Source organism: Castanea sativa, chromosome 2 (assembly GCF_040712315.1).
Source record: "Castanea sativa cultivar Marrone di Chiusa Pesio chromosome 2, ASM4071231v1".
Classification (NCBI taxonomy): Eukaryota; Viridiplantae; Streptophyta; class Magnoliopsida; order Fagales; family Fagaceae; genus Castanea; species Castanea sativa.
In genome coordinates this window covers 36,126,533-36,153,358 of record NC_134014.1, presented here as the reverse complement: position 1 = coordinate 36,153,358, position 26,826 = coordinate 36,126,533, and the positions used below count along the sequence as shown (strand labels likewise).

At 37.3% G+C, this 26,826-nt stretch overlaps 3 protein-coding genes across 5 annotated transcripts; all 3 read right to left on the bottom strand.

The window, feature by feature from the left end:
• Positions 1-2,115: 2,115 nt before the first annotated feature.
• On the bottom strand, positions 2,116-3,143 carry LOC142623522 (uncharacterized). The gene is made up of 2 exons (XM_075796962.1): positions 2,793-3,143; positions 2,116-2,714 (listed from the first exon to the last, which is right to left on the bottom strand). The coding sequence occupies exons 1-2, from the start codon at positions 2,958-2,960 to the stop codon at positions 2,292-2,294; spliced, it is 591 nt and encodes a 196-aa protein (XP_075653077.1). The 5' UTR covers positions 2,961-3,143; the 3' UTR covers positions 2,116-2,291.
• An 8,392-nt stretch (positions 3,144-11,535) lies between these two features.
• Positions 11,536-15,653, bottom strand: LOC142626322 (thioredoxin H-type). The gene is made up of 3 exons (XM_075800145.1): positions 15,349-15,653; positions 12,118-12,240; positions 11,536-11,980 (listed from the first exon to the last, which is right to left on the bottom strand). Exons 1-3 carry the CDS (start codon positions 15,436-15,438, stop codon positions 11,837-11,839), a joined length of 357 nt encoding a protein of 118 aa, XP_075656260.1. The 5' UTR covers positions 15,439-15,653; the 3' UTR covers positions 11,536-11,836.
• Positions 15,654-17,977: 2,324 nt separating this feature from the next.
• On the bottom strand, positions 17,978-20,708 carry LOC142626263 (protein RTE1-HOMOLOG). Of its 3 annotated transcripts, none has more exons than XM_075800064.1 (3): positions 20,492-20,708; positions 18,935-19,221; positions 17,978-18,564 (listed from the first exon to the last, which is right to left on the bottom strand). In XM_075800064.1, exons 2-3 carry the CDS (start codon positions 19,202-19,204, stop codon positions 18,142-18,144), a joined length of 693 nt encoding a protein of 230 aa, XP_075656179.1. In that variant the 5' UTR covers positions 19,205-19,221; positions 20,492-20,708; the 3' UTR covers positions 17,978-18,141. The 3 variants fall into 3 exon arrangements, with proteins under 3 accessions (XP_075656179.1, XP_075656181.1, XP_075656180.1); XM_075800066.1 differs by having other exon boundaries at positions 18,935-19,229; positions 20,487-20,662; XM_075800065.1 differs by having other exon boundaries at positions 20,487-20,659.
• Between the last annotated feature and the right edge of the window lie 6,118 nt (positions 20,709-26,826).

Genomic DNA, 26,826 nt, shown 5'->3' with positions numbered 1-26,826 from the left:
GCCCATACATACGTTAGAGCTTGTGACAAGTGTCAACGATTTGGCAATCTCATTAGGCAGCCAACAGAAGAACTCACCCCTATGACGGCTCCATGGCCATTCGCACAATGGGGGTTGGACATCATGGGTCCATTCCCTACAGCGGTAAGGCAGCTGAAGTTCTTGGTGGTTGGTATTGACTACTTCACCAAATGGGTGGAAGTTGAAGCTCTGGCTACTATCACGGAGAAAAACATCCGTAGCTTTGTGTGGAGAAGTATTATTTGCAGATACAGAATTCCAAGGGTGCTCGTTTTAGACAACGGGAAGCAATTCGACAACAACGCGTTCAGGGACTTTTGTTCTCAGCTGGGAATCAAAAATCACTACTCGTCGCCTGCCCACCCATAGGCCAACGGACAAGTTGAAGTCATGAATCAGTCCTTGTTGAAGATTATCAAGACCCGGCTCGAGGGGGCAAAGGGCATCCAGCCGGACGAACTACCAAGCGTTTTATGGGCATACAGGACAACAGCAAGAACACCAACAGGAGAGACACTGTTTCGATTGGCGTATGGTACTGAGGCCCTCATACCGACAGAGGTTGGATTAGCGAGCTACCGTGTGGAAAGCTACGATGAGAGCAAGAATAACGAAGCATTGCGTTTAGAACTTGACCTTGTAGACCAGGTCAGGGCAGTAGCTGCACAAAGACTGGCGCGATACCAGGACATGATGGCAAAACATTACAACTCTAAGGTCAGGCACAGGGACTTCCAGGTAGGAGATCTGGTATTACGAAAAGTACTTGGCGCTACAAAGGATGCCTCCCAAGGAAAATTGGGTCCTAATTGGGAAGGGCCGTACAGAATTATCTCATGGCATAGGAAAGGAACGTACTATTTGGAGACGTTAGACGGAAGGAAACTGAGCCATCCATGGAACACAGAGCACCTGAAGAAGTACTACCAGTAGTGCAGCAGGGCATAAGACAACACCCACCTCCTTATTTCCATATCTCCAGTTCATTTTTAAACAGTTGTAGTTTTTACTAATTAGAACCTAAGTTTTCTTTTCCATGAACAATATGGTCTACCGATCTGACATTATGAAAAGAGTTTTTATTCAGAACATATGAAATGTATGGTGCTCAAAATTTACCAAGTCCACAAAGTGGACGGATCATCCTAAAGGATGAAGACCTACTAAGTCCACAAAGTGGACGGATCATCCAAAAGGATGAAGACCTACTAAGTCCACAAAGTGGACAGATCATCCTAAAGGATGAAGACCTACTAAGTCCACAAAGTGGACGGATCATCCTAAAGGATGAAGACCTAAGTCCACAAAGTGTATGGATCATCCAAAATGATGAAGACACAAAGTGGACGGATCATCCTAAAGGATGAAGACCTACTAAGTCCACAAAGTGGACGGATCATCCAACAGGATGAAGACCTACTAAGTCCACAAAGTGGATGGATTATCCTAAAGGATGAAGACCTAAGTCCACAAAGTGTACGGATCATCCAAAAGGATGAAGACACAAAGTGGACGGATCATCCTAAAGGATGAAGACCTACTAAGTCCACAAAGTGGACGGGTCGTCTACTAAATCCACACAATGGACGGGATTATCCAAAAATGGATAAAAAATCTACTAAGTCCACATAGTGGACGAACATTAACTAAATCCACATAGTGGACAGGATTATCCAAAATGGACCCCTACTAAGTCTATATAGACTGGACGGGTCATTCAAAATGGATAAAAATTGTCCACATAGTGGACGGACCCCTACTAAGTCCATATAATGGACGAGTCATCCAAAATGGACAAAAGTAAAATCGTCCACATTGTAGACGAGTCATCCAAAAAGGAATGAAAATTATGTCAAGTCCACGTTATGAAGAGATCTCTAAATCCACATTGTGAACGGACCACACAAATGGATAAAAATTGTCCACATAATGGACGGATCAACCTACAAGGATTGTTATCATATTATTTCACATAATATACGACGGAACGAAGTTAACAAAATACGACGATTCAACAAAATAAGCTAAGTAAAATTTCATAAAATGAAATGTTCACAATTAAAATACGACGGTTCAACAAAATAAATTACAACGGTTAAAGTTTTGACTGTGATATAAAAAAATAAAAAAATAAAAAGCCGCTACTGATGCTTTGGGGATGTATTTTCATTCCTCTGATCGACGTCTGGTTGAATTGGAAGGAGGGTTTGACCTTCGTCAGCTGGAGCAGTGACGACAAGCACATCGTCTGTACTCTCTGAAAGGACGGACTACGCAAGTGTTTGCCCTTGAGCGTCGATGGAGACATGAGACACGTCTGGGTCGGGATACGAGGACTTGACCTGACGGATGGCATCGTCGAATCCGTCAGCGAAGGAACTCCTAAGCTCTGCCAAAAGAAGGTCGGAGTCGCGATACTCCTGGACCGCAACTTCTTTTGCATCGCGAAGTTGGGTCTTCGTGTCCGTCAGCTCTTTTTCCTTGTCTTTTAAAATTTGACGCAACTGCTCATTCTCCTTCTCCAGCTCACCTCTAACCTGCTCCGAGCACTTAAGCTTTCTATCCGTATTGATCTTCCAGGTCTTCAGGTCGTGAAGCTCATCCTCCATCGTCTTATTCTTCATCCTAAGACGGTCCATAATTGTCTCGTGATTGAGACAACGGCCCATTAGCCCTTTCATCATCAGCATGGCCTGAAAGCAAAATACAACACTATGTAAACGACGGATGATAAGGAAGATTACAAAGCTAGAGGACGGGTTCAAAATTACCTGTGCAATATTAAAGAGGCCCGTCTCTCCCATCGCCTCTGTCGCATGGTTGCCAAGGTCCTCATAATCGTCGGCCGCCAGGATGGACGAGAGTTTTTCCAGGGCATAACTTGAGTCTTCTCGAAAGAGAACGGGTGGTTTCTCCCCGGTAGGAATTGGGCCCTTCATCAAGCCCTTACCCTTGCCATGCTTGACGGGTGGTTTCTCGGCCTCCAATGCTACGACGGGCTCTGGAGTGGTCTTTTGCTTCTTAGGCAGACGGTCCACCTTCTCCTGTTGATTCCGTTTTGACGGCAGAGATGGAACCGTCACCTTAGCTTAACCAACCTCTTGTTTTTTCTTCGCCACTTGTTGTTTGATGAAGGCTCTTCTCTTGGCAGCGTCCATCTCTGCAAATCAAAGGCGGATGTGAAGAAAGGCAAGAGTAAAAAATAATAACGATAAAAGAAGACGGATATAGTTACGACGGACTTACATTTGCGAACTCTGCTATCGTAACGACGGGCGGCAGACGAAGGTTCAGGACCGTCACAATACCAATGGAGGGTATCAAGAGTGACAAGTTGTGCCCACGTCCTCTCTTGAAGCTTTGTCTTGTTGAAAATTCTCTCCAGGAAGCTCCACTGCTCTAAGGTAACTTGTGGACGGTCCCGAGCTGCAAAAAAGACGATTAGACTTTGAAAAAAAATAAAATAACTTTCAAGGTTCAATTAGACGGAAACCAAAGCAATAGCATGCCCGACGGAGGCATTATGCCCCATGTAGTGTCGACGGGCATATACGTGTCATCCCCTGGACGACACATCCATTCGTCCCCTTCCAAAAAGAAATACCTACTCTTCCAGTCCCTATTGGAGTCCGGTGTATCACTGACGAGCCTCAACAACCGGCTCCTGGCTACAAAACTGTACATTCCTTTTGACTTGACGATCTCCGTCGGACGGTAACAGTGGAAGAATTCTTCCACCGTCAACCTTGGGGCACCGTCGGACATGGCCCCATATAAAACTTCTACGCCTATGAATACTTTCCAGGCATTTGGGGAGATCTGAGTGACGGATAGGCCAAGGTATTGAAGTAGACAACGGTGGAGAGAACTCAAAGGGAATCTAAGCCCTGCCTTCATGGCTTGCTCATAAATCCCAGCACCGTCGATCCCCATGTAGTAACATTTCTCGGACTTGTGGGGGAGATGTAGACGGATGTTATCGGGTATTTGATACTTGGTCCTAAGCGTTTTGAGGTGGGACTCAATGATTGAGGACCTAAAATCGTTCACTGTCCAGAGGGGTAGCATGACGAACTCTCTAAGACCGTCCGGACCAATCACAGATTGAACGGGGGGATCCACACCATCTAAGCTACTACTTGACGACTCTGAACTCTCCGCCTCCAGACCTTCGTCATCTAGGGAAGAAGAGGTACTGGACGGATTCTTTTCTTCACTTGAAGTGTCAGGATCTCTCGGACCTGACGGGAATCTCTCATCGTAGCCCGCCCCGTCGCGGACAAATGATTGATTACTTGACGCACTAGACATTACCTACATTTATGACGGTATAACCTAAGACACTGACGAATCTAAAGAAAGTGCATATATATAAAATAATAAAATAAAGAGAAAGACGGAAGAAGGGTTTAGAGTACATGCCGGATCGAATCGAGCAAATACGAAATGATGGATAGACTAGTGGGACGACAAGAATGCACGATAGAAATGACGGTGGCGCTCTGATCGCAAATTTTTTATAGGAAGAGAAAAATGAAGGAAGAAAAGGTAGGCTTTTATAGAGCGAAGGGCACAGAATACGAAGGGACGCCTTGTTTAAGGGGAACAGCTAATCAATAAGGGCCACGTGTCCTTCGCCATAAATATAGGCCACGTGTCCTTCGTAAGCTAGATCCGTCCTATCTCAATAAATTGACATATGCGTCACTCCATGAATTCGTCTAGTGTCGAAAGACGGATCCAAGGAGTGAAGGGGGCAACTGAAGAGGATGAAAAACATGAGACGGATCTTTCCTCCGTCCTAGGAGGACAGAGTGGAAGTTGACGAATTAATACCGTGGGAATGCATATAGGACGGTGCCGATCATTAAGTACCCGTCCGATAATTGATTGATTATAAATCCTTAGTTGTTTGTCACACGATGTGTTTGACTTGGCTTTGCTTTATCTCCACGCAAGCGTGTACACCTGGAGTTCTTGCGTTACACGTTTGACCATAATAAGAAGACTACTATATGGAAAAGAGCTCAAGAAGGAAGTAGAATCCTAAAAGGAAAGGAAATTCTACGCCAATATAAATACCCCAGAAACCCTAGCATCAAGGTACACATAATTATCTCAACTCTGGCACTCTAGGGTTGAAAAATAAGACTTTAACTTGACATTCGGAGGGTTTTTGGCCGGCACCACACCGGTGCTCTCTTTTAGGTACTCTTTTTTCCTTTTGCAGGTGTTGCTTTGGTTTGAGGAGTTCTTGCAACTTACTGGTGATTTTTCGGCATCATCAATTGGAAATTTGGAATTGACCACCATTGGTATAAAGACAATAGAAATCTAATTTCCAACTGATATTGGCAGTAGAGCTTGTCGGCATTTTTCTTTTTTTGGTGAAAGGGATATTGCATTTAACATCAACTAGCCAAAATGGCCAAAGTAGCAGTGGTAAGTCTGCTATAATACAAGCCATTGTTTTCTGAAATTACAAAAGAGTTTATCTCATAAGAAGAAGGAGTTTCAAACATTGCAAAATCCTTGTCTTGAAGAAGACCCCTCCAAGCCAAGGCATTAGCACAAAAATTAACCCCTCTAAACACATGCTTCACCTTGACCTGCTGGAAGCTGCTTAATAGTAACCTGTAATCATTTAGAAGGGGAGAGAAGGATCTGTTGGACACTGATTCAGCTTGCAAAAGATCAACAATGATTTTTGCATCAAGCTCCACTTCTAGCTTTTGAACTCCGAACTGTTTTGCCAGAGCCAGCCCGTCTCTAATGGCCTAACATTCTGCAATGACACCTGTAGCAACTCTTATAGATCTAGAAAAACCCTTCACCCTTTTCCCAAAGCTATCCCTTATGACACCAACTCCACCTGTCTTCCCCGGGTTGCCCAGTGATACCCCATTTGTATTATGCTTAAGCCAGTCCCTAGGGGGTTTAGTCCATCTAACCTGGATTGCAACCAAGCTACTTTGCTTTCTGATTTTCCCTACACAGTAGTAGTACTTCAAGGCTTGGTTAATGCAGGATTTGTTAAGGGAGAGGTCTAAGGGAGCATTTTTGAAGCACATCATGTTCCTGTGTTTCCAAAGAGCCCATATGGCAAAGGGAAAGAGCATTTTCCATGGAATGGATGACTGATGAGACTCTTGGCTTGTGCCATTGCCTTTAAGCCAATTTGTCATATCAATAGCATCAGGTTGCCTCAATCCAAGGGAAATTTTTATTCTATCCCAAAAAACTCGAGCAAATTCACATTCCCATAGCATGTGGATTATAGTCTCCTCCTGCCTATTGCAAATAGGACATAGGTTACTGCAATTAATTCCCCTAGAAGCCAGTATACCTCTCACTAGTACACTATTATAAATACAAATCCATAGGAAGTGGATAATTTTGGGGAGTGAGTCAACTTTCCATATCCACATTCCATAGAAAGGAGAAACTTGAGATTGGTTCGAAGTGGCTATGCGATAGGCAAAGTCAGTGGAGAACTCGCCATCCTTGGAAGCATTCCACATAATAGACTCCTCACCAGTGCCAAACATTTGGACAGGGATAACTTTAATACTATCTTTGATGTGTTGGGGTAGATCAAAGGAAAGTAAGCTCCAATTCCATACATGATTTTGGTTGAGGTTAGCCACCTTTAAGTCATTCTCTGCTGAAGGCAAAGGCCCTTCAATAAGCTCCCTAAGCGATCTTCCCTTTATCCATTTGTCTTGCCACACTTCAGTTTTTTCCCCGCTTCCAATTCTCCACCCAATACCATCAGAGAAGGTAGCAAATCCAAGCTTGATTGCTTGCCAGTTTGGTGAGGAAGGTAGTTTATCCGGATCTTGTGACCTCCTTCTAGAAGTTGCACAATACTTATTCAAGATAACTTTTGCCCATAAGGAATCCTTCTCTTGAAACATTCTCCAATTCAACTTCGCCAGCAAGACAATGTTTTTGCCTCTAGCCGCTTGTATCCCAAGTCCCCCTTCCTCTTTAGACTTTATTATTTTGCTCCACCCCACTAGATGTTTTTTCCTTTTCTCCTCCGTAGTTCCCCACAGAAAATTTCTATTTACTCTGTCCAACTTCTCACACAAATGCACAGGGAGGGCTGAACCTTGCATCACGTAATTAGGATTAGCCGACATAACCAACTTTACCAAGATTGCTCTTCTAGCAAAGGAGAGGTAGTTCGATTTCCAACCAACCAATTTCCTCATCACCTTCTCAACCATAAATTTGAACAGATTTCTATCCGAGCCTCTATGCTTAAGGGGGAAGCCTAGATATTTTCCAAAATTAGAAGTGGATTGGATACCAAGTTTAGCACTTCTCTCTTATCATGGACCACGTTTGGAGAGAAATAAATTCTAGATTTATCCACACTCACTTTTTGGCCCGATTTAGAGCAAAACACTTGCATCAACTCCGATATTGCTTCACATGCCTCCTCCGTGACTTTTGCAAATAAAATAAGATCATCTACAAAAATAAGGTGGGATATTCCAATGTTCCCCCGTGATGCCTGAAGGGGAGTCTAGCTACCATCCACACACTTACCTTCAGTGAGGTGGGTGAGGAACTCCATACACAAGATAAATAGGTAGGAAGATAGGGGGTCTCCCTGTCTGATGCTACGATAGGGGAGGAAACTATCTAACTTGCTTCCATTCACCAAAACTGATATACTAATTGTAGTAACACAACTCATGATAAGCTTGGTAAGGTGTTGGGGAAAGTGGAAGGCTTGGAATACCTTGTGGATAAAAGTCCATTCCAATCTATCATATGCCTTTTCCAAATCCACCTTGATGGCCATATACCCATCCCATCCTTGCCCTTTTTTCTGTTCAAAGCATAAATAATTTCTTGAGCAATAAGGACATTATCTAAGCCTCTCCTTCCAAGTATGAAAGCTGCTTGCATGGGTGAGATATGTTGGTTGGTGAGATACCTGGTGCCTACGAACAAGCTTTTAAGTTTGATAAAAGTTTGGAGATGGAGTACGAATCTGATATGGATATATATCCCCTAATTGAAGGCATGGTGGAAGTTAAGCTATCCAAGGAAACTAAGATGCGCATTAGGGACTATTGGATTCAGCTACCTGACTTTCAAGATCAATGCATTATGGAAAGCAGCAGCTAGAATGGATTGCGTGAATTTGGGGAAGGACTTTTTCTTAATACGATTCAATAATTCTGAGGACTATGACAAGGTTCTCCGTGGAGGTCCTTGGTTTGTGGGGGAGCATTTTCTTGCAATTAGGCCTGGGGAGCCATATTTTAAGGCATCAGAAGCTAAGCTTTCCTCGGTAGCAGTATGGATCAGGCTACCTGAGCTTCCCATTGAATTTTATGATAGGGAAGTGTTCAAGAAAATAGGGGAAGCTATCGGGGCGGTGCTTCGCATTGACTCTTACACAGCTTCAGAATCTAGAGGCTGCTATACTAGGCTTTTTATATAGATTAACCTTGAGAAGCCACTTACGAAATGGGTCTAAGTAGGTTGTATAAATCAGCAAGTGCTGTATGAGGGCATTTCAACGCTGTATTTTTGCTGTGGGAGACTATGCCATAAACAGGAGAATTGTTGCTACCATGTTAAGTAGGCAAACCAAGGGAGCAAACTTGGGGAAGAGGATGAACCAACTATTCACTCAAATGGGGAACAAGATCAGTTGGATTAGAACTTTGGTCCATGGATGCTAGTTACACGAAAGAGGGGCTCAGTCCGAAACGGAAGAAATAGGGTAGTAACTAAATCGAATCCCAACAAGGAAAGTAGCAAGGGAAAAACAGGTAATCATTTTGATAGTCCTTAAGTGGTGGAGGACAAGTCAACACATGAGCCCCAACGGATAGACATGGAAGACACGCAACATGACCCTATGCTTGTTGAGATGACAAATCACTCGCCTGGGGAAGAGAAATTTGAAATAGGAAATGAAATGGCTTTGTGTTAGGAAACGTTGGGAAAGGAATCCGAAACTAATTTGATGGGTCATAGGGGTAAAGCTACTCTCCCCACTAAAAGCAGAACCACTAAAAGGCTTGGTATTAAGGGCTCAAAGTCCCTCAAAAGGCAAAACTCTAGCTTGGGTGCCATCTCCTTTCAAGGCCAGACATCCTTTACCTTTGGAAGCTCGAGTATCAGAACTAATGGAAAAAAGCTTCAGAAATTTGAAGCAGGAGCCCAAGGTAAGATTGGGAGATGAGATACAAAGGCAAGGTAATTCAAGTGCCAGACGAAGTAATAGCCCAGATAAGAGCTGCTCCAATAGACACCATGGGCTGGGTAGAGGAGGGATTAAGGAGTGCTTGGAAGTCAATGTTTCCACTAACCCAAGAAAGTCATAGGACGGGATACCTGGAATCGGAGCATCCAGCTTGGGGCACCACACCTAATCCGTGGTGGAAGTTTCTCACGGATGTTCCTCTGGTTTCCTGGGAAGAAGCGGAGAGGTTGAACAGGCGACGAAGGCCATTAGTGGTTCTTCATTACGATGAATCAGGATGGTTAATTCAGGAAAGGAGACTAGTGGACTTCAGGGGGTTGGCATCGGCACATCTGGGGAATCATCCAATCCTGAAGCTGATCCAGATCCTAGCATCGGTTCAGAGCTGCGATCTAGTGATATGTTGCAAGGAGGACATTCTCGGCATACTCCTAATGATATGGAAACCGGATTGGAAAATGGGCAAGGACTTGTTACAGAGGATGGGTTGGAGCATGGTGGAAGCGACCACCTTGAGGGAACTAATGTTTTATGTTGGCTCTATTCCATGACAAAAAGTGTTGTATTTGCTTTAATTTGTTCCTTGTATTTTGTGGGATTTTATTGTATTGAGTTTAGTATTAAGTTGGTGAAGACTCGAGCATAAAATAAAGAATCAGTGGATTTCGCGACTATCTCGCTAGAAGCTAACCTGCGAAAGAGCCACGTGAGAAGCACATGTTGGAAGCTGAAGAGTCGTGCCAGCCTGGAGGATTTCGCGAGTGTCTCACGGATAAGGCCTTCTTGCAAGATACGCGCGAAACTCTCTGTCTAGAGGATTTTTAAGTGTGACTTTCTTACCCTTCACCCATATTATATATACCCTCATTACCCACAAAAGTATGAGAGGCCATTTAGAGAGAAAAACTCTAGATAGGTTTTCTACAACACCCACACCCATCTTTTAGAGAGAGAGAGCTACACATCCTTAGTGAGAAATCATTGTAGTCTCTTCTCCTTCCTTCTTCCATTGCCATATCTTGAGAGGAGATTTGTACCCAAACACAACTCACACCCAATCTGAGTGTAGAGAGTGTTTTGGAGCTTGGGAAGCTTTGAAAATTTGCCAAAAGAAGCCAGTGAGGCTTGGCGGAAGCAATCAGGCGTATTGCGGGATCCGGAAAGCTAGACAAGACACGGTTCCGAGAAGTCTTGTTGGAGTAGGAGCTTGGAGGGCTTAGGTACATAAGGTAGATTAGGCTTGGAGGGTCTCTTGCTATTCATGTATCCTAACTTATTGTCTAGTGGATCAATTTACCGCTTGGAGGGCGACGGAGAGGTTTTTCGCCGAGTTCTTCGGTTTCCTCTTCGATAACACATCAGCGTGTTATCTTTTGTTTGCATCTCTTTTTCCTACTCTTTTAGCTTTCATTTTACTGTTGTTGAATATGGCTTAGAGTAGTTGTTTCATTTGTTTGCTCGCATTTACTCTATTCCGCACTTAATTTAAGTTAGAATAAAATCAACCGAGCCGTAATTTTTTAATTTGGGGTCTAAATAGCTCTTGTGTTTTTAACACAAATTCGAGCTATCAGAAATACTTCGTATTTTCATCTTTCCACTATAGTCCGTAGACATAAGAACAAAATTAGAGGTATTAAAAATAGAGAAGGGGAGTGGATTTTTGAGGAAGATCAAGTCAAAGAACACATACACAGAGAGTTTTTTGATCTGTACTCCACGAAGCTGGAAAAGTCTAGTCGCAACCCTTCTATCTCTAATTTCTCTTGCCACTATTTCTCAGAGGAGGAACAAGAAAGGGTTGGAAGGGAGGTTTTGGAGGAGGATATTAGGGTCGGATTGTGGAGCCTAAAGACATTTAAAGCTCTTGGACCAGATGGACTTCATGCCAGATTTTACCAATACTTCTGGCACGATGTCAAACAGCCAGTTTGTGAAGAAATTAAAAGATGCTTTGATAGTTTAAATTCTCCAATTAAAAGTTTTCCCTTCGCTTTATAATCAAAGGGGAAAAAACCTCAATTGGTTTCATAGTTGTCCCAAAAATCAGCCTCATACGCCAGTTAATTATCCATACCTAAATTCTCTCTCTGGTTGTCTTAAAACAAAATTTTCGTACCTATTTTCTAGTACATTTTAAGCTGTTCAAACGTGTAAAAAGTCAGCCCGAGGGACGAATGTATCAAACTTCAGAGAAAAAGTAGAAAAAGGGAAGTACACATATAAGTTAAAATTAGTTTGAAAAAAACTGACTTTCATGCACATTCCGACATAACAAATTGATGTAAACCAGACATGCTCAAGTATTTAGTGTGATGGCATGCCACTTTTATAAACCCAACATCATAAAATACATACTACCATCTTCATATGCATCCAAGTATTCCCATTCTTCAAGCAAGAAAACTCAGCAAAACCACAAATTGAGCTTCAAGTATGTCATGCAATTAAAATAGGCGCACGAAACCAACACACTTTCAGTTCCAGTCTACACGATATATAATATAGATCAAGGTTAAATAGCAAATGGAAAGGTCTAAGAAACACTTTTAGAAGTAGTGAACATCATCACTATGAGGATTAAGCAGTGGCAGTGGCCAAGTGCTTTGCAATAGTCTGCTGCAGTTCATCTTTCTTTGCTCCCACTACCTTGTCCACAATCTTCCCCTCTTTCAGGAACATGAAGGTTGGCATTGCCTCCACGGCCCAATCTTGAGCAACCGACTGCAAACACGACATTTATTTTTAAATGAGAAAGACAAATATAAGTTGAACAAACTATATTTCTAAAACTAATTCTAAATTTGTAAAATGTTGTCTTTTTTAGCAGAGAGAAATTTTATAATCTGACTTTATTTTACCTTCAGCTCATCCACATCCACTTTAAGAAATGTGACATTTGGCAATTTCTTAGCCAGCTCTGCCAGGAATGGTGCAATGAAGCGACATGGACCACACCAGGAAGCAGTGAAATCCACAACTATCTGCATCAATTATAGAGCTGAGTGCATGCTAAGAATGAAAAAACCTGTTAAAGTAATGGCAAACACATGGTCCATACAATGAAACGGTGAAATTGACAACCATCGGCATCAAATAATAATAGCTGTGAGACTAAACATGCCAAACATGCAAGGGAACCTTTACATGCGGGCCCAAACTCACCAGTTTATTAATCATTAAAATATGACTAAATTGTTTCAAACATTGGACGATTTTTATTTATTTAGTTATTTATTTTTAATATTACCACTAGTAGTACCACCACCGCTACATTCTCCAGTCTCTTTCCCACTCTTGCTAACACAAACCATCCAGTTATTAACCCAATAAGTCCAACATTTATGGTCTCTCTCTCTCTCAATGTATTTTCTTAAAATTTACATTACTTTGTTACCAAATCAATAGTTTACCACTGTAACAAGTGGCATGTCAAGTCAGACTTCATAGAAAAATTAGACAATAAAACGACAATTTGAACAAAACCAGTACATCTAAGGGGTGATATTCAACATATAAATTTTGAGATTTGATTGGAGGACACAGGTTTAACAAGCCTAATTCCCTATTACAGATTGATCTAGCCAACTCTAAAACTCTACAAAAAGAATCTACTACCTAATTCTTATCTCACTCACAAGTCACAACATGCCTCTACCACAACTTTTTGTGTATCCTCCATTCTATGTGTTAACCAGAGCCCCGTCATTAATTTCCCAATATAATGATCAAAATAGCCACATCAATCAAAACCCAATATCAATTTTATTCCAAAACCAAAGCTTTGTTTGTTTTACTAGAGATGGATCAGCAAATAAAAAAAAAGCTAAAACATAATATATATTTCAAATTTTCAAGTATGAATATTTTTCCGAAAATTGCCCAAAAACGTCCTCTTTGCCTCTCAGATAATATGGGGGAAAAATGAAACAAAAAAGCTTTAAATTAAAGTAATAGTTCACCATTTTCTTAGAACCAACCAAACAGAATAAGAGACTTCATAAATTTTGCTACTATCACAAAAAATGTTAATGGCAAATATCCTGAGATATATTGACATAAAAGAGACTTGGCAAGAAAAAATCTCAACCAAACAAATATATCAAGCGGTAAAAAAAGAATGTAAAAGCTAAAGTCCAAAAACTTTATCCAATCAGTGTCCGCCATAATTCACCAAGGCATCAAGATCAATCTTAAAGAAACCACAAACACATGTAAGGTGTGTCCAAAAAGTCCTATCAGAGAGCGCTTTAAGAACCTTTAAGCTGTTAAGATTAATAAAGCTAGAATTTAGAACTTTAAGAGAAATCTCTACCATTCGCTGCACTTACTTTATATATCCATAATTTTAAAGCACTTCACTTTTATTTGCAAAATGCTCAAAAATACTCAAAACGCTAAATAGCTTTTCAGTTATAGCTCTATGTTATTGAAGCTCTACTTAATATAATAAGAGGCAATTTTCAGAATAGCAGTGTGAGAGAGGGCAATATAGTAAGTTAACACACATCTGAAACGTAATAACAAAATAGTATCTTGAGTTTTAGAAACTCGAGTTCCATTTTAAAACTCGAGTCCCAAACCCTCGTTTTGTCTTGATGACGTGGCAGCAAATTCCAAAAAATGCCACATAGATCTCGAGTCTTAAAGACTCAAGTTCTAGCAAATCAAAGTCGAGTCTTGTAGACTCGATTTCTACAAACAAACCAACGCCAAAGAGAACCCAGAGAGAAACCTAGTAGAACACGAAGAAGAGAGAAACCTAGTTGCCCGAACCCAGGAAGAAGATGAAGCCCGAACCTAGGAAGAACGGAACGAAGAAGAAAAGAAGAAACCCAAGACGAAGATGATGAAGAAAAGAAGAAACCCAGGAACGGAAGATGATGAAGAAAAGAAGAAGAAACCCAGAACGATCAGACGATAGGAAGAACGATTTGACGACGAAGGAGGAACGATCTGACAACGAAGAACAGAGACGAAGAACAGATTGAACGATTGGAGCTCCGATTGGATCTGCACAAAGTCTAACTGAGAAGAAATGTGAGGAAGAGGAAGAAGTGGAAGAAGACAAAGCCGAAAGGGAAAATGGTAGAACTCGAGTATCTAAAACTCGAGTTCTACGTGAAAGGCAAAAATTGTGAAACTCGAGTTTCTAAAACTTGATTTTTACGTGGAATTTTTCCACCTCACCTTTTACCTCTTGAGTCTCGAGTTTTAAAAACTCGAGTTCAAGGTTGAACTCGAGTTTTTAAAACTCGAGACGATAATTTCCCACTTTCTTTTGCAACAGGACAACTAACAATATTTTTAGAAAATTAATTTTAAATAGAAAAAAAATTCAATATAATAATGCCAAACCCATGGAAGAGTTAGGCGTTGAGGTCCCCAACATTTTTGCAAATGTGTTATTCTGTATACAACTATAAATAAAAATTTAAATTTTGTGCTCCAAAAAAAGGCAAATATATTGGTTTCGTCGCTAAAATTTGCATGATCTAATATTAAAAAAGTATAAAAAAACAGTTTTTTTCATCATTGTACTAAAAAACTTTAGACTTTCTACCCTTAAAATTTAAAAATATCTTCTTCTATTTCATTCCTAATTTTTTTTAATATTTAATATTTTCATTCTTACGCTATTGAAAAAAGTTCTTTAAAAAAAAAATCGTTACATTTTCAAAAATTTAGGAACAAAAAAAAAAAAAAACTAAAAGTTAAGCCTTTAACCAAAATAAAAATTTTGATAATAACGCCCCACCCTTAGCAAAGATTTCTGACTCCAGCTTGCTATAAGCACCATAAATCCATATAATATGTAAATAAATGGACCCACCAACACCAAGTTACCAACACAAATGCCATCAGCAATAATCCAGATTAAGCTGATCAAATCAGACAAGAACAAACCAAACTAAACTAAACCAAACCAAACCAGACCCATTAATCAGAATCCAAAATAAATGCAGCCCCAATCACCCAAAACACCAAACAACAATCATATCCAAAAAATATATAAACCAAACAAAAATATAAAATTAATTATAAAATGAAAAAAAAGAAGAAGAAGAAGAAGAAGAAGAAAGGTGACAAACCAGTTTCTTGTTTTCATTGCCCTTCTGGAGCTGCTCGTTCCAGGCCTCGACGGTGTGGCAACCGATCACTTGTCCCTCCTCTGCTGCCATTTCTCTCTCTTTCTCAAAGATTTTCTCGGAAAACAAACAGATAAACACACAAAAAGAAATGAGTCTACTCTGTTTGGGTGTTTTTTTATTGCTTCCTATAAATAAGCAAAACTAAGTTAAGTGATCCTTGGAAATATAGACCTCAGTTTTGTAATAAATTTACGATGTTGCCATATGAGGACCACGCATCTCACACGGAGATTCTCATGCAAGCCACGTAAAGGACGAAGTCCAGCTGTTAAGCTTTTATTGTGGGATAAATGAGTATAAATTATAAAAGGAAGGTGCTCAAGCTAATATTAGCCACCCAAATCGTCTAATTTTTTCACACTCATTGCTGCCTATTTGGGCCACAATTTTTTGGTCTCAAAAACCCTTTTAGTCATGAAAAAAATATAAATAAATAAAAACATTCTGGACAGAAAATTAATGTTCATTTTGTTTCAATAGAAAACTTTATGTAAAAAATTGAAAATAATTTTTCTTATTTTCTTGTTTTTGTTTATATATATATATATATATATATAAATAAAGAAGTTGAAGAAAAAATATTACTTATTTGACCTTATTTAGTTTTGCATGAGATAAAGTTGTTTTTTGCAAAAAGGTTTTGAAAAATAACTTTATCTCATATAAAACTAAATATAAAAAAAACAAAGCTCTCATATAAAACTAAATAAAATATGTTAAAAGGTAATTTTTCAATTCATTTTAAGGTCGAAATCAAACATAGAATGATATATTTTTTTAGAACATACTTTTTTAAAAAATGATTTATTTTCAAAAAAATGTTAATGTCAAAATAAACAGTTTTATGTCAAATATACATTTTTTTTTCTCTCAAATATACTTTTTTTTTTTTTTGAGAAGACTCTCAAATATACTTAGATTCAAAGAATGAACAAGGTAGGTACTAAAAAAAAAAAAAAAAGGAAAAGTGCGTGCCATAAAAAGTGAACAAGGTATGAAATTTTCTCAAAATTCTTTGAAACTTTCTTCCCTTTATTGGGTCCAAGTAGATATCCCTGCAGTAACTATAGAGGAAAAAAAAAAAAAAAATTGATGTATCCATGCTTTGAATGTTATGAATAGAAGTTAGTTTAATGGTAATAATCAAGATTTTTATTTTTATGTAATGTAGCTAAGACTCTTGACTAAATACCAAATTTAGTACTTCAGGTTTATTTATTTTAAAATTTTATATATTTAACACACACATGGAGAGAGGGAGAGCAGGTCTTAAAGTATTTAGTAGGTTTGTGACAAAGCTTAACAATTTTACTTTTAACACATAATGTATGCATGATAATAATGATAATTGTTTAGATGGTGTGGTAGAGATTGCACGTACATTAATGTACATAGATTAATTACTAGGATTATATATATATATATATATATAGAGAGAGAGAGAGAGAGAGAGAGAGAGAGAGAGAGAGTGAGTGAGTAAGGGGGCAATTTGAACTTTGAGGCCATTTGACCTAAAGTTTATGTCATTTTGCCAAAAAAAGAAAGGTGATATAGGCCGTTTGGTAATATTGTTCTAGTAACATTGTTTGTATTTTTTAAAAATATGTATAAGTGAAAAAATATGTAAAAATACATGTATTATTGTTAAAAAAAAATAACTGTTGGTCCACTTTACCAGCCCAATTGAAACCCATTGTAAAGTCCAACAGTGATATACGTAAAAATGGTTAGCCAAACATAGCCAAATTGTTTCACATGATTAGTCTGAAAGCAAAGAAACAAAGGTTCATTTTGTCAAAAAATACAAAAGCCCATTATTATATCAGGTGGGCTTTTGTCGTTTGTCACTTGTCAGACGCTGTCTTTTTTCGTCTAGGGCCATGCATCGGTGGGCTCTACAAAGAGCGGGCATTGATTAGAATATATAAATATATATATATATATATATATAAAATAAGTATTCTAGTTGTGGTCAGTACTTTGTCGCACGTTTGGAAAAGGAATATAGAGAAAGAAAATAGGCACGAGCGAAGAGTGGTACTGCTACAGAGTCCAGAGTCCAGACAATTGTTCCTCCAAACAAACAGTTTGGACCGTTGATCGTTGCACTTTTGGTCCGTTGGTTGGTAAGAAATTTTTAATAGTATGAATGAAAAAATGTGTAAAAATATATGTTGTGGTGTTTAAACAACAATTTTCATAGTTGATGGGTATGACATTTCCTTGTTGTGTGAGAGTGAGACTCACCCTTCCTTTAAATCTTATCAAAGACAAAGATGCTACATTGTTTGCCTGTAATGCAAGGCCCATTGACGTGGATCTATAGCAACCTTGTCTTCATAACCCATCAAACTTTCTAGTTACCTAATTGTCAACATTGTCTTTACTTTCTGTCTCTCTCAAATCTCAATCAACAGAAGATAATAATAATAATAATAATAATAATAATAAGCCTTATCGCACGCTTGTGCATTAGGCGCATGGCCTGAGGTAAATAATCCCATTGAGAGGAAGTATAGCTCTTGATCCATGGGATTTGCTACAGAAAGGAAAGGAGATGAACACTGAATTTTCCACAAAAATAATAGTGTGTACCCAAGGTAAAAGAATTTTACAAAGAAGACATGCTGTCTGAAAATATTCCCTAGTAATTCCGCACATGTAAGTATCTGAATCAAAATACCATTGTTGAACTGCAGTTTTATACATCCAAGTATTCAAGTAACAGAAATTCTACAACTGGATCAAATCTTTAAAACAGTAAGTACCCAGAAGAAACCAACCAACAAGAAAGCACGTGAAAAAGGCCCAGTAAGTTAGGAATGTCAAACCCCCAAATGCGAGTCCAAGAGCAAATGCTATAAAGAATGGCAAGACAGATCGCACCATGGATCCTGTGCTCACCCAACGACCCTTGAGGAATATGAGAGCAGCAAGGTTCACCACATTCCACCCACCTGATTGAAGGCCCAACCTGTTTAGGTTGTTTGCTACAAAAGAGTGGCAATTGCAAGTTAAGAGGTTGTAAGATCGGTGTTGGAATTCCTGAGTGCTCTTTCGTAGTGCATCATCCCATGTCGATACTTCTCGTCCAGGTTCATCCGGAATGTATCCATCCTCACTATTGTATACTGAAGGATAGGGAGAAATGCAACACTGCTTGCAAGAATTATAAAGAGCATAAATGAATCCAGGAATAATCTGAAAATTAACTGATAAGCATCTTGACAAGGAAAGCAGCTCCTAACTGTTTCTACAATTGTCGCAAGTTGCCAGTAAACATAGTTTCCAATCCAATTCACCAAAATCAAAGGTGAAAAGGGGTCTGGCAGTCCTTTCACCAAGAAAGGAGAGGCATTTTACAAGTAGCTTGCTTTCTTTTTGGTTCAATGACAAGGTGTGCATAAAACATTAGGCAGGCCATATTACCAGTAGGTGCCACACTGGTAATTGCAGCAACTGTAGAAACAATGACTGCAGAAGAGCCAAGCCAAACCATTAATTCAGATACTAAATCAGTACAAACCTTTTCTTTGCTAATTTGAAGGTAGCGGGTTACCGATCCAAATGCAAAATTGTCCACGCACACAAAATTGGGCCCTGCAAAGTCCAAGATCACTCCATCCTCTCTGCATATGCCAATGTGACCAATGAAAGGAATCAGCCATGAAATAATAGGAAGGGGTGTCCACACAATGCAGTATGGGAACCTAGCTCTTCTTGGATCAATTTGCATAGTTTTTGGAACATTTCCTTCAATCATCAGCTGGTTCTCAGGGTCTGCACTTTCTTCCATTGCCAAAGTTGGGCAATCTGAATTGCTTCAACACATTAGAAGTTAGAACTTGTGAAAGTATGTAGATTATCACAGATTGTTTGTATAAAAAATAAAGATGATACCTAATATTAAAAATTAAGTTTTACTTTTACCACACCTAAAATTTGCAAAATGCTTCCTCCAAAACATTTATGTGTAAATTCATTCTTAACCTTTAAAGTTCATTTCTCCAAAACAAAACAAATCAAAATAAGATTGTAACCTCCTCAAATTTTCAACCGCCAGAAAATACATATTGCTACTTTTCCTTCTGTTGGTTTATAGATCATCTTTTACCATTCAATAACGAGCCAAAAGAAAATATCTACACTTATATTAACAGAAGCAAGTTTCTGGTGAACATGCTTAATTTGAAGTCAGTTTCTAGTACTATTCTAAAAGTCTAATCACATTCAAATTCCAACCAAAGTTTAAGATCTTACACAAAACTTATAGAAATTATGTATGCTTGGCACTACATCCATTTTGCATGGCCTCTCAGCTCATACATAACATCCATTAATATAACCATTAAATGAGCAATTATCTTACATATGGTTCTTCTGCAATGTATGATGTGACACTTTTTTTTTTTAATAAAATAAGGTAGGCCCTAGAGATCAGGTCTTGGTTCAATGGCAAGTACCTTTCGCCAAAAGCACAAGTCACAAATTCGAGTCTAGGAATCAGTCTCTCCCAAAAGAAAAATAAAAGGAGTAAGGCTGCCTACCAATCACTTCTCTCAGACCCCGCAAAAGTGGGAGCTTTATACATTGGGCACGACCTAAAACCGGTTGGCCTGAAAGTGAGGGGCGAAGGGGAGATTCTCCCGACCCGATATCCCTATGGGTAAGATGTGGCACATTTTGGTCACTTTAAACTCTCAAATCAAATCAAACCCAGATCCACTTAACCATCCTCCCTCCTACTCAGTTGAACCTGGACCCTAGAAGGAAAGTAGACAAAACTTTCCCAGATATTACAGTTCCTTACTCTTTGCAACCCCAAAATTTTAGGTAAGGGCTCTAAATTTTTACAAGTGACTAGAAGCTATACAATAGCTATGATTATATTTCTCACAAGGCCACCCAAAAAAAAAACCTTATCTAATAATAAGTACCCAAAATTAAGATCAAGATAGCAGATCAAATCTAAATCAGATGAAACACAAGCAAGGAAATCTCATGAACAAATGAAATTACGAAAATAAAAAACAAATATAGGTAATTAGATCCGAGCGCAGAGAGGAAAATGAGAGTACCTAACCTTGGTTTCACAAACGAGGAGGCGACGGTTGGTTTGGGGAAGTGGAGAGGGAGATTTGTCGTTGAAGTGTGGAAGTTGGGCGCGTGAAGTTAGTCTAAATCAGCTTTTATGGGGGCGGTTTTTCCTGCGCGGGTTAGATTATATGGAATATGCTATTGGTGTTGGTTTCTTCAGTTTTCATCTTAACCTTCTTTTGTTTTTTTGGAAGGGGTTGGGTAATGGGTAACATCGATTTAGGATTTATAAATGATTTCTAACCTCTTTTATTATTATTTTCTTCTAAATAAAGATATTTATTTTTTATTTTTTAGGTTGATCATGAAATTGAATCATTGTATTGTATGGTGCACTAAATAATGTAAATAGTGTGCAATTATGATTGTTCTTAGTTTTTCCTAAGTACATATATATATATGGGTCACAAACAAGTTTTTTTTTTTTTTTTTTTTTTTTTATAATATTTTTAATAATAAAGATTTTACTATAAAATAAAATAAGCCTAAATCATTACTCTTTTACCTTTTTTTTAATCAAACTTCAATAAAAAGGAAAATAACTATTTTTTTTTCCAAATAAAATGAGAGTAACAACTTAGAACTTGAATCAAACTTTTTTGGATAATCTAACTTGAATCAAACTTCAATAAATATGATTATTCCAAGAAATCACTTACAAGCACAAATTCTTCACTAACACTATAGATTACGAAAAGATCTCCAAAAAACTAAATAACTATTATCTTTATAATGATTTCAGTATGACGAAAAGTTCTTCGGATTTTTTTGTGTCATTTTTCTTGGAAATGAACCTTTTATTTATACTTGAGATTTTGATAATTACTATTAATTACTTCTTCCACGTGTTTCTTCCTCGTAAACTTGTTGAATTAGTAGCAAATGTGTGCAACTTCCCTAACTGCTTAAAATTTTAATGTCTTAACTCCATTTGTCTTCATCGTAGATCTTACTTTTGTTTTTGTTTTTTGTTTTTATACAAGATAGAATTTTTACTCTAGCCTAATCTAAGTGTATATGTGTGTGAAACTCCTTGAAGACATGAACTCCGGCCCTTACTCCCCACACCCTACAAACATTTATACTTATGGAGTGACCACTACACCAAAGGTGCGCGATAATTTACTTTTGGTTTTAAAAACTATCATTGGGATTGCCACCATTTATTACAACTGTGTGCTCCCTAAAATTTTAATTAATACCAACGTAGACTAACCAAAAACTTCAATTATAACCTTATTGCTCTAATTCCTAAAACAAATTACTTGGCGCGGTGGTCACCCCAAAAGTATAAGTGCTTGTGGGGTGTGGGGGTAAGAGCCGGGGTTCAAGTCTCTAGGAAAGAGCTTCACATACATATACACTTAGATTAGGCTAGAATAGAAATTTTATCTTGTATAAAAAATAAAAAAAATTCTTGAGATAGTGTCCCAATTCCATCCTATTAGCTTCTACATTGCTATTTGCAAAATAGTGACAAAAGTTGTGTCCGGCTCCCCTCCCATTTTAAATTATCATATTTTCTCTCTCTCATATATATATATATATATATATATATAAGTTTAAGTATAGTATTTATTATTGCTGCGCTTTTGTTGAACCACATCAGCGGCTACATCATCCATCCATTTCTAACATTCTCTCTTTCTTTTTTAAACTTTTTTTCTTGTCTTATTAATTTCTTAACTTATTGTTATATTTTCTCTAACTTTTCCCCTTCAATTTAACTTTTCATCTCCCCACTACTATCTACCTTAATATCACTTTTCTTCTATCCCTTTATCTTCCTTTATTATTATTTTTCTTTTTTTATACAAAATAGAAATTGTACTCTAGCCTAATCTAAGTGTATATGTGTGTGAAGCTCACTTTTGGTTTTTCTTATTCCGCTCTTACTATAAATTTACAATTCTCTCTCTCATTCCATACATAGTTTTCTCACTCACAAAAGGTTATTTCTCTCTCTCTTTTTCAAAATTTTGTTTATCATTTTTTGGTGGATGTTTCATTTATTTTTCTTGCATCTCTACTTTAGGTTGATGAATTTTTTATTATTTGGAAGTCTACTTTGAGTTGATGTGATTAAGGTTGTTTTTAAATTGTTATCTTTTTTCTTCTCTTTGATTTCAAGGATGTTATCCTACTGCATTATAAAGACAGTATATAATGTTATTTTATTACATAAAATAACATGAATTGGATGCTTTGGTATTTATTACTATATTTTTTTATTTTTACTTTTTTTTCTTCTCATATTATTTTCTATTACTTTCTTATTATTCTCTCTCACATTCTCTCTAAAAAAGTGGTTATTCACTCTCTTTTGATTTTTTATTCTTTCTTGCAACTCTATTTTATATTGATGAATCATTGTGATTTTTAAAACTCTATATTGAGTTCATTTTTTTTGGTTTTGTCTTTTTTAAGTTCCTTATTACAAGTACTCTCTCTCTCTCTCTCTCTCTCTCTCTCTCTCTCTCTCTCTCTCTCTCTCTCTCTCTCTCATAGTATTAGTTTGATTTTGTTTGAGTTATACTTAATTATTTTGGAAGTACGAATTTGAGTTTATGCTAATTACAAATCGGCTTCGGTCTATTTTGGTCCACTTCATCTATGCAGTTTGGTTCAGTCTACCTTAGTCCACTTTAATCCAATTCAGTCTACTTCAGTTCACTTTAGTTCAATTAGGTCCATTCGGTCTACTTCGGCCAATTCAATCCAATTCGGCCCATTTGGTTCACTTCGGTCAATTTGGTCATTTTTAGTCCACTTTTTTCCATTCTGTCCAATTTGGTCTATATAGTCCACTTTGGTATATTTGGTCCAATTTGGTCCACCTAGGCCAATTTAGTCCAATTTGGTCCATTCGGTCTACTTCGGTCGATTCGGTCCATTTGGTTTATTTTAGATCACTTCAGTCCAATTTGATGCACCTACTTAAGAATGGGAAAATAAAATTTTGGGTCAAGAGTACTATCAATTATTTGAGTAATATCTATTATAATTGCATGATAAATTTTTGTTATCATAATAATCTTCTTAAGAGAATGAGAATTTAAATAATAATTTTGAAACTTAAAATTTTTAATTGTACTAAAAGAAATTAGAAATATATAATGCATAATAACAATAATTAGAAGAATATGGACCATTTCAAAAAAGAATAATATCAATAAAAAAAATGATAAAATTATATATTTGTAAAAATAGATTGATGGAAATTACTTTTTGAAATTGTTTAATTTTTAGGGAGAACAAATCATGTACAATAAAATTTAGAAAATAAATTAAACATATTCAGCATAAGTTTGTTATGAATTTTAATTATCATAATAATCTTTTTAAAGATAACTAGCCTCGTCACATGCGCTTTGTGCATGCGATGAGGCTCTTTTTTATTTTTTATTTATCTAGTGTTATAATTTTTCATTCATCTCAATTTTTAGATAATGACACAACCAAAAAAATAAAAAAAGCCTTAGAGCTATCATTTAACGATGTCATATCAATTTTTTTACACACACACACACACACACACACACACACACACACACACACATATATATATATATATATATATATTTCTTGATAAAAGTCACAGTTTTAAAACAAATGAGTAACTACCCTAATGGTTAGATTTGTATATTCAAAACATTCATGTTTAGAAAGGCTTTCACTTAAATTTAACCAAGCTGAAGTGGTCTAAAATACTACATTAATGTCACTCAACAAAAGTGTTGTAACAATAAATGCTTTGTTTAAGATGTTAGATATTATGAGTTTGAGATATTAAAAAAGGTGCTCTCAAACCAACATGTCTTTTCCCTATATGTTAAGTGCACAAAAATGGACCAAAATGGACGGAATTGGACCAAGTGAAAAGAAGTTGACCGAATGGACAAAATAGAACCAAATGGGAACATGGTGGACCAAATTGAACAAAGAGCATGTGATGAGGCTCATTTTTTTTTTGTCGAGTGTCATAATTTTCCATTCATCTCAATTTTTAGATTATGACACAACCAAAAAAAAAAAAAGAAAGCCTTAGAGTTATCATTTAACGATGTCATCTCAATTTTTATACACACACACACACACACACACACACATACACACATATAATCAATCTCATGCAATTCATTTAAAAGTCACAGTTGATAGGCCAAGAATGTATTGACCCCTAGTGATGTATTAATTAATTAATTACCCAAGTTTATTAATTAATCAAATTAACATGCAATGTACGTGGCAGTACAAACAAATCACAACTAAAATATAATGCAGTGGAAAATAAATTTGACACGGTGATTTGTTTACGAATGGGGAAAACCTCCGAGGCAAAAAACTCCACTGGGTGATTTTAAGGTCATCACTCTCAAGAATTCATTATTATCACAACAAGCAGTTACAAGTAAAGGAATTCCAGTACCTTATACCAACCTACAATTGAACCCTTACCCTAATATCGAATTGAGCTTGTTCTGTAGTGACAATCTCTCCTTGTATTGCACGACTCCCAGTATGTGACTAACCAAAAGATGCATGGATCCCAGTACGCAACTTGATCACCAACTTGAGAAGGTTGTTAGTTGCAAAGTTCTTTTGTTCATCACACGATGAAGATCATGAAGTTACTTGGTCACAAAACCCTATGGTGTACAAACACAGTAGCTTCTTCAAGAGAAAGAAGAACTAGGGCAAATTCTGTCTCTGGTCACAATTTTCATGAACAAGACTTTGCTCAATTCTCACGCAACTGTTCAACCTATGATGGCCCTTAAAATAATCCTTATATATGTTTAGGGTTGTAAGAAAAGAAAGCTCAAACACACATTCATGGATTAGATGAAAATCAGAATTGAAAATTTGGTCTTCATAAATCTCGACAGGTACCCTATCTGTTGAGCAGTTGTCGAGTCTCGGGCTGAAACAGCTCTTTTTTAAACCTTGATAGATACTAGTTGTCAAGATTTAAAATCCTGCACTTCAATACTTAAATCTTGGACAGACTTGCATGGCTTCAATACTTGGACTTGAACTCTTGTTCCTTGAAGTATTAAACACATTCTAGATCTACCCAAATACAAGTAAAGTACGTTTTGTCAAAGGATTAGCCAATTACATAACATATTGACATATATTTCTAGCATGAATCACATATGTCCTAACAATAGTTTAAAAAAAAATAAGTAACTACCCTAAAGATTAGATTTGTATATTCAAAACAATCATGTTTAGAAAGGTTTTCATTTAAATTTAGCCAAGCTAAAGTGGTTTGAAATGCTACGATAATGTCACTCAACAAAAGTCTAGCAACAATAAATGCTATGTTTAAGATTTTAGATCTTATGAGTTTAAGATATTAGAATAGGTGCTCTCAAACCAACACATCTTTTCAGTAGTGGCTCTAGGAATTTTTCTCAAGGTGTTCTTTAAGAAGTATAAATTATACAATCTAATAAAAAGAGAACTTCATATATTGAAATAACAACAATAAAAATTGCAATAGCGACAAGAATGGTCAAAACTGTTAGGACATGTGTGGAACTTGTTAGAACATATGTTATTGTAAATTGGCTAATCCTTTGACAAAATGCACTTTACTTGTAATTGAGTAGATCTAGGATAGTTTAAGACTTCAAGAAACATGTTGTTCAAGTCAAGTATTAAAGCCATGAAGATTGGAACAAGAAACAAGTGAAGAAAAGCTGTTCATTAAAGCTGGATAGATTCTCGACAGAAACATATCTATCGAGATTTAATGAATAAAGCTCAACAGATTCTCTACAGATATAGAATCTATCGAGATCTATGAAACCAGAATTTTTAGATCTAATTTTCGGCCCAAGCTAAAATATTTGTGTAAGGGTTTCTTTTCTCATAACCCTAGACATATATAAGACTTATTTTAGAGGCCGTCATAGTGGGTATGCACATAGAGAACATATGAAAAAGTGACTGAGTGCATTATTCTCTCTGTAAGAAGTTACTGCATTTTTTGTGCCTTAGGGTTTTGTAACAAAGTACTTCTTGATTTTCATTGTTGATGAAGTGGAGAACTTTGCAGCTAACATCTTCTTCAAGTTGGTGGAGTTAGTCACGTATTGGGATCCGTGCATCATTGGTTAGTCATGTACTGGGATTTGTACAAAAGGGTGGTGTTCATATATTGAAGAGTTTAGAGGTTTTGAAGCGGTAGAAGGTTTCTGCTGTAAGTTAATATACGGGGATTGTAGAGTCTAGGGACAAAAGTTTTGTACTAGATCTGAAACTTCTTTTTACTATAGTGAATTTCTTTTTAGGAAGGTTCCCCTAGGTTTT

What these genes read in the sequence shown, in the direction of transcription:
- LOC142623522 (XM_075796962.1), bottom strand. Translation starts at nt 2,960, where the DNA reads ATGAAGGGCCCAATTCCTACCGGGGAGAAACCACCCGTTCTCTTTCGA. An exon ending in GCCTCTTTAATATTGCACAG is followed by an intron (nt 2,715 to 2,792) that starts GTAATTTTGAAC and finishes TTTTGCTTTCAG; the next exon opens with GCCATGCTGATGATGAAAGG.
- LOC142626263 (XM_075800064.1), bottom strand. Translation starts at nt 19,204, where the DNA reads ATGGAAGAAAGTGCAGACCCTGAGAACCAGCTGATGATTGAAGGAAAT. An exon ending in TTCAAATTAGCAAAGAAAAG is followed by an intron (nt 18,565 to 18,934) that starts GTTTGTACTGAT and finishes TCTTGCAAGCAG; the next exon opens with TGTTGCATTTCTCCCTATCC.
- LOC142626322 (XM_075800145.1), bottom strand. Translation starts at nt 15,438, where the DNA reads ATGGCAGCAGAGGAGGGACAAGTGATCGGTTGCCACACCGTCGAGGCC. An exon ending in GCAATGAAAACAAGAAACTG is followed by an intron (nt 12,241 to 15,348) that starts GTTTGTCACCTT and finishes TAATTGATGCAG; the next exon opens with ATAGTTGTGGATTTCACTGC. An exon ending in TGGATGTGGATGAGCTGAAG is followed by an intron (nt 11,981 to 12,117) that starts GTAAAATAAAGT and finishes TCGTGTTTGCAG; the next exon opens with TCGGTTGCTCAAGATTGGGC.